This window comes from Dipodomys ordii, unplaced genomic scaffold (assembly GCF_000151885.1).
Source record: "Dipodomys ordii isolate 6190 unplaced genomic scaffold, Dord_2.0 Scaffold61, whole genome shotgun sequence".
NCBI classification, from domain to species: Eukaryota; Metazoa; Chordata; class Mammalia; order Rodentia; family Heteromyidae; genus Dipodomys; species Dipodomys ordii.
The window spans coordinates 2,259,291-2,267,168 of NW_012267277.1; the positions used below are offsets into that span (position 1 = coordinate 2,259,291).

The 7,878-nt window shown below is 36.0% G+C and overlaps 1 protein-coding gene across 2 annotated transcripts in view; it reads right to left on the reverse strand.

The window, feature by feature from the left end:
• Positions 1–2,984: 2,984 nt before the first annotated feature.
• Positions 2,985–7,878, reverse strand: part of Ndc1 (NDC1 transmembrane nucleoporin) — a 53,935-nt gene continuing 49,041 nt past the window's right edge. Inside the window, exons 17-18 of one of the 2 annotated variants that reach the window (XM_013022319.1) lie at positions 7,020–7,180; positions 2,985–3,795 (exon numbers count right to left, since the gene is read on the reverse strand). In XM_013022319.1, the coding sequence (XP_012877773.1) occupies positions 3,732–3,795; positions 7,020–7,180 (225 nt within the window). In that variant the 3' untranslated portion in view covers positions 2,985–3,731. Of the gene's footprint in view, positions 3,825–7,019; positions 7,181–7,878 lie in introns of both variants that reach the window. The other variant, XM_013022322.1, reaches the window with a different exon arrangement.

The following is a 7,878-nucleotide window of genomic DNA, read 5'->3' on the forward strand; positions in this document are numbered from 1 at the left end:
TATAACCCCAGCTATTCAGGAGGCTGAGAATTGGGACCCAGCCCAAGCAGACAAATCTGAGACTCTAATCACCAAATAACCAGCAAAAAGCCAAAAGTGGAAGTATGGCTCAAATGGCAGAGTACTAGCTGTGAGGGTAAAACCAAGCAAGGGCAAGAGGATCTAAGTTCAAGACCTACTACCAGCAAAACAAACAAATAAACAAAGTGGTAGTCAAAAGCCTGTTGTGGTGAGGCGTACCTATCAGCTCAGCACTCAATAAACAGAGGCAGGATGATAATGAGTTCAAGGCAAGTCTGAACTACATAGCAAGTCCCTGATTTTAAACAAGTAATTTTTTTAGATAATTTTAAAAACAGGGTTGGCATGTAGCTCAGTGGTAGAGTTCTTGCCTAGCATGCACAAGTCAAGGCCCTGGGTTCAATGCCTAATAGTAGTCATGCTTAAACAGTGGTTAATAACTTATACTTAAAAAACAGTTAGATTTTTAAATGATGAATTATAGTATAGCCATCTTATGTTCTAAGCTACTTGACTTTAAACATGACTGTGGGTTGGGACAGCAAGAAAGAGAGTTAAGGGCTTTAGTACCACGATGACCTAACAGTGAAGTTCAGACAAATTTAAGGAAAGTTGACAGACCTGTTATCCTAGGGGAAATATGATCTGTCTAAAACCACTATTTTGGCAAGAAAAGAAGCCTCCCATTAAAAGATAGCTTTCAGCACCAGCACCCTTTGTTTACTTTTGGGGGGAAAATTACAGCCAAGACAAAAAAGAGAAAGATTTTTAGAATTCAGGTTCATTAGAGTTAACACTAAAAGATTACCTACCAAATTAGTCTGGTTAAGAGCAAAGGCTTGATTGCTAAAGAAGTTAACCATTTCTAGGTTTTATAAGCAACCGTTGAGACCAACTGCCAATTGAGACCAATGATTAAGGAAACACATACATACTAAAAATCACAGTCACACATACCTTAATAATCATACTTTTTAAGAACTATGAATTTATTTTTCAACCCAAATCAGTATCAATCATATACAAAATGGCATAAATTGAGTATCATAAATATTTCTAGAAAGACACACAAAACAGAGTGTTTTTAAGTTATAGGAACTGATAAAATCTTGTTATTGCCTGACAGAGACATTTAAAGATGCTCTCTGATTTCTCACACCAATGTCAGAGCACTGGCTGGCTGGTAGGCAGGATGTGACTTGATCAAAAGACAGCTTCTCTCCTCTTGGTCTTCTCCAAGTCCTCCTTGTAGGTAGGAAAAGAAGCTCCTTTTAATAACACACTTGCCCCAATAGCTGGCATGTAAAGACCAACACACAACAGGAAAAAAAAGACCCATCCCTTTACCTACAAATAAAATACAGATCAGGAAGGCAGTGTCCTAATTTCCAACAGGGAGCATTATGTGGCCTATAGGATCAAACATCTCTGAAACATTCACACGCTCATATCTTTGTCTAAAATACATGGTTAATGACAAGACCAGACAATTTATAGAAGTCTAAGTTTAAAAGAAATTGTTCTATCTTCCATCTCAGGAATCCAGAGGATTAAATATACGAATTTTCTTTAATAGGAGCAGAAGAATAAGAAAACTTATATTGAGGCTAAGAAGGTGGCTCAGAGGTAGAGTGCTTGCCTCAAATGCATGAGGCCCTGGGTTCGATTCCTCAATACCACATAAGCAGAAAAAGCTGGAAGTGGCGCTATGTCAAGTGGTAGAGCACTAGCCTTGAGCTGAAGAGCTGAGGGACAGCATCCAGGCCCAGAGTTCAGGCCCCATGACCAAAAAACAAAACAAAACAAAAAAACCAGAACAACAAAAAACAAAGACTTATTTTCCAAAAGGCTTCAGTCAGAGGCAGCCAAAAAATATAAATAGCTTATGAATTAAAGCTGGGCATGGTGTCATAATTTATAATCAAAATTACTTGAGAGGCAGAAGCAGGAGGATCTCTAGTTCCAGGCCCACTAGGACAAAGTCAGCAAGACCCTATCTGAAAAGGAAAATACAAACAAAAAGACAGGATGTAGTTCAAGTGTATAGTGCTTGTCTAGCAAACAACACCAGGGTTCAATCCACAGTACTGCATGCATACCCATACATATACACAGAGAAAGAAAGGAGGATGGGAGAGGGAGAGAGAGAAAGAGAAAAGAAGAGAGTTTACGGCTTTAATATATGGAATGCAACAGTTTCTAGTTAAGCTAGCCAGAATTTTCTGGTTATCTATAAGAAACTACCACATTTAAAATTCAACTTTCACTTTCAAAAAGAGATCAGCTCAAACTCAGACATAAAGGGGGTGGTGGGGAGGCTTAAATACCCAAACACTTCACAATTGGGGAACTGTTCCTTAAAGACACTTTAAAGACCAGCAGGATTCAGTTATAATTTCGCATGTGCTGGTTTAAGGGGTAATAGGTCCTGAAGCTAAAATACACTATTGTAAAGATATAATATATCAATGAAGCAGACAAATGGAAGACATATATACCACATTAAAGATTCATATACAGTACTATGTGGACTTGAGGGAAGAGATAATAGGAAAGAATTATGAATAAGTTTAGTTTAAAGCCAGTCAATGAATATCTAGCACCAGGACTCCAATCTTTCATCTCCAAAGTAGTAGATCTAATAACTTATAAAATCAGCTCGCTCACATTTGGGACTATAACTCACAAGTAGTAATCTCTCTGATGTTTTGGTTTCACTTGCTATTTGATGACTAAGTTGTTTCTGGCTTTTAAAGATCTTCCTATTATATTTTAATTAGCCAGTTAACACAGAAGAGGCTGCTCCCTCTGTGAGGCCAGATTAACTTCACTAAACGATTTGATCTAATGAAGATGAATGTAGAAAAAGAAAGAAAGTTTCCTGGTTTTTCTTGCAAAACTTTCTCTCTCCCTTGAGAAACTATCATTTAATGTTTTGTTCCAGAAAAAGCAAGCAAAACTAGTTGGGGAAATACCCAGACATTTATTGTTTACCAACATGATATAAAATAAATTCAAAGATGTCAGTCAATTGTCTCTCAAAAACCTACTGTGAATGTTTACTCTTGTAACAAGAACTGATTTTTTTCCACATTCCTTTATATAGAGTTAGCATCTGTAAATTGAGACTTTTTTGGACAATCATGCAAATTTAATTTGTTCCTGGAAACAAAAACACAACCTAACAGATTAACAAAATATGTCCTTTAGACTATATTTTTACTGTAAATTTTTCTCCATTGTTACCATTTTTATCCTTCAGTAAACAGAAACTAATCTTAAGAAGTTTATGTATTTCAAGTTTACAGAAAGCTAAACTCTTGGAATGAAAGACTGTATCAAGACAACCTATTTTAACTTCAAAACTGACTCCACTCCTTTCAAAAGTAAATTCTAATTTTTTTGAGTTATTATTAAGTTATATGAGCTAGAGCCATTTCTATTGCCATAGATGCTCCTGTAGAATTGAATAAAGATTTTATTATACCACACACACAAAAAGCATTGGGTACAGAAAAGGCAGTTTTCAGTTATTCTGCTGAGAATTTCTTTCCATGATTTCTCCCATTAAAGTATAGTTTTCAAAGCAACCACCACGACAAAGGAAGCATCTAATTAGTCCATTTTCTTCTGATCCAAGAATGCTGAACATTTACTGTCCCATCTGTAGTTGTATCAGCAGTGTAATGAACACAGTTTATATTACTTAACTATTCTTTGAACTCCAAGAACTGTTGAAGTCTTTTCTGATGTTCTGCAGATGCTTGCACAGCACTAAATGAAACATAAATGCAAAGCATAAGCTTTATTTTACATTAAGCATATTAAGTGAACCACAGAGCGCAGAGTCAATATTTTTCAAAACAATTAAAAATGAATAGAAATCCCCACTTATTTAGTACTTCTGAAAAAACTGGATGAAAACCTTTTTTTTTTAATCTAATGAAGAGGAGGGTTTGCATTCAGTAATGGCATACTTCTACCTTCTAAAAGACCAAAGCAAATTAAGACTGACAAGTGAAGGCATCGATTTTAACCTGCTCTGCTGTGGAACCTGCTGTGCAGAGTTCCAGGCCTTGTAGTAGATGTTCTGGATTTTATTACTTTATTTAAACCAGATCTGAACATTATCTTTGAATTGTAGAGTATGTGAATTGCCTTTAATATAAAATCCTTTAAACTAAAATGTTTGGTTAAAACACAATAGACCCCATTAATCGCTTTCAAAGGTAACAGCTTGGTGGTTTAGATTTACTCTTCCCTTTGAACACACATAATGTTCTGGATGGTTCTCTCCACTCTCATGAAAACACATTACTTTAACAAAATTAGGGTAAATACACATTGAAACTAGTATAAAACTCTCTTTAAAACCTTTGGGCAAAAATTAAGTAAAAAGGATTGTGATAATCTAGTTCTTAAATAATAATGTATCATTACTGAGTGATAAAATTCTAAAAGATAAAAAAATCACCTGCTTTGAAGATGCCAAAAACCTTCTTTTAATAATTTTGTTATAAAACATCTCTTAGAATGCCTTCTACATATTTCTTCACCATTTAGCTACCTCTAATGGAATCATTTCAAGTACCCTCTAGGTATGAACTCTTAAACACGGTTATCTGGGGCTTTTCCCATGATTCTCCCCTCCACTAAATTATCACTTACTATTTGTTGCTAGTACTCTTGACTCTCAAAATAACCTCTGCCCTGCAAGTAAACTCTGATATAGGATGGAACTCAATCAAATCTGATTAAAGAGAGGAGAGAGAAAAATGTAGACACTAGGCGCTAACACCTGTAATCCTAGCCACTCAGATGGCTGAGATCTAAGGATCACAGTTCAAAGCCAGCCTGGGCAGGAAAGTCCATGAAACTCTCATCTCCAATAAAAAAGCTGGAAGCACTGTGGCTCAAGTGCTAGAATGCTAGCCTTGAGCAAAAGAAGCTCAGGAACAGTGCCCAGGCCCTGAATTCAAGCCTCAGGACCAGCAAAAAAAGATGCAGGCCCAAAGAAGAAATGTAGGACAGTAAATCTGCTGATCTAATGTTACAACATAGGGACTCTAACTAAAAGAACTATTGTAATAGGCCTTTTTGCTAAATAAGTAGATTTTTAACTATTTGTGTCACTCAGAAAAAAAGTAGCTGTGAGATTTGCTTCACTATCATAACCATATTACTATTAAATGTATTCTATAATATGTTTTAAACCTCAAATATACCCTATACAATGTATTTTTTTAAAAAAAGAGTAAGCAGATGCTAAATAAACGTCTCTAATGAGTAACTGGCCTTAATTAACTATCAAGGCTCAAGAGCTTATTTCTTGGTACCTGGTTCTTGAAGAGTTCAGGGAGTGGATAGTGAGTTGTCACAATATACAACATTTAGTGGGCTTCACATATGTATTATCTCATTTTATCTCTATTAACACCAAATAAACAGCATCAAAAAGGCTCAGGGTACTGGAGGAACAATAAAGCCCCACGGTTGTAAAGACTTGGGTCTGAATGCAGGTTCAGTAACTTACTACCTACATAACTTTGGGTGAGGTACCCCTTAGGTAACTCACCTACAAACAAGAGTCAATGATTTAACCAGATATAACTAGAGCTAACATTCCACCATACCACTCTCCCCTATTCGTATAAAGTAGGCTCTATTCATCAGCTGAGTACATATTTAAATATGGCTTTTCTCAGAGGAAAAATGGAGGAATTCCATTCTTATCATTTTAATCAGCCATCACTTTTTCTTTCTTATGTTAGTTTCTGTTTCCTCTTTTTTATTTGTCCATCCTGGGGCTTCAACTCTGGGCCTGGGTGCTGTCCCTGAGCGCTTCAGCTCAAGGCGAGCATTCTACCAATTGAGCCACAGCGTCACTTTATTTCCTCTTTTCTCCCTTATTTTCAACATCTATTTCATTCTCTAAACTCATCAATGAATGTACCCTGAGCATATCTCACATGCCACTTCGTATTTTCAAGGTAAACTAATGTTGCAGATGGAAAGGCAGATTTTTAAGAGCAAGAAAGACCTGATTTCTGGTTCATGTTCTAACATGCATTAGACTGTTCTCTCAGGCAAGAATTATCCTCTCTGCACCTCAGTTTCTACATCTGTACCATCTGGATAATCTCTATACTTCACAGGGTCTTTGAGAAATGCAAGTGAAAAACTATAATATGTGACTATCATATTGGACAGCACAGGTCTAGAAGTTAATAGTTTTGTTTGTTTTTAATTAAGTTAATACAGGCTTTAATGATATAGGGTTATCTACAGCAATTTTATATCCCCATACAGAACCAAAGTACTCCATAAATGCTCTCTCTACTGGTGTGTATTTTGCAAGTAAATATATGTATATACTCCTTGCTTCCATAAGTAGGTAGGATGAGGAAGTCCTAAATTTTATTGACTACATACAGAAAAAGCAGAGAAATCTTTTGTGCCTTCTACAGCTCATTTATAATTATGAAAAACATAATTTAATTAAGGTAGATAATTTCATGGTAACAAAGCACTAAACATCAATGACACTAATATAAACTGATTTGGCACTGGTGGTTTTCTCTCTGCTTAGTTTCAGAAGGTGATTTTCCAGTGTGATTCACAAAACACCATGGCCTCATTTATGGAGCACTCTGTTCATCCAAGTCTTCACTCAACATGAACAACAGAATTATTTTTAATAGGCTTTTCTAGAAAGGTAGTTGTGAGTTTTTTGCCTTTTCTTCTCTTGGAAACAATTATTTTTTAAATTACCTTCTGGTATATATGTACATGTATACACTTACATACTATGTTTACATGTGTATATGTTTGTGTAAAATTACATTTGCTAATTTTAGTACTTTCTGTCCTCCCTTTGTTAATTCATAATGGAGTGCTACAAAATAGCACTTTTAACATATTAGCCTTTGTAACTCTCATACCTCTCAGAGAACTCCTGCAAGTAGACTATTATCATGGATAAGAATGGGTCAACTTACTTCAGATGTTCACCAAATGTAGTAGTTATTCGATAGATAGCAGTTTTCAGTGATGCTCTAAATGCAAATCTTAATGTTTTATAAGACCTGTCCACAAGGCTTCCAGAAATCCGGGGTGGTTTACTGGAAGCATGAGGAAGCTTGAAGTACTTGTCCACTGCCTAGACCAAGAAAGAGAAAACATACCAATTCAGGGTATCAAGAAAGCCAATTCAGTCCAATAAATAATAAAATTTCATTTTAGATACAAAGGAAGATTCCACAAGCATGTGTGTTCTTTGTGTGTGTGTGTGCGTGCGCATGCATGCACCTGCCAGTTGTGGAGCTTTAACTCAGAGCCTGGGTGCTGTCCTTGACCTTTTGTACTCAAAGCTAATATTCTGCCATTTGAGCCATAGCTCTACTTTTGTCTTTATAGTGATTAATTGGAGATACAAGTTTCCTGGACTTTCCTGCTCACACTGGCTTCAAACTCCTCCTGAGTAGCTAGGATTACAGGCATGAGCCACTGGTACCCACCTGGCATGGGTTCTTAATGAGATACAATCACAACTGTTTGAAAAACAAGGAAGGATCAGCAACTGCAGCAGTTACTTGGGCTCAGCAGAAGTCCAGACCAGCCCTTTAAGTAGGAGCTTAAAAATACAAATCTGGGAAGCAAGGCACTGATATACTGTACTCTGCTTGGGTGATAAGTAGAAGGACTTTTATCACAGAAATCAGAAAAAAAAAATCAAAAACTTTAAATTTTACACAAAATTATGTCTTTTTTCAATTCTAGATGATAAAGCACCTATAAATAAGAGTAGATAAGACTGAGAATTTAAAACTGAAAGTGATTCTATTATATTTGGTGAAG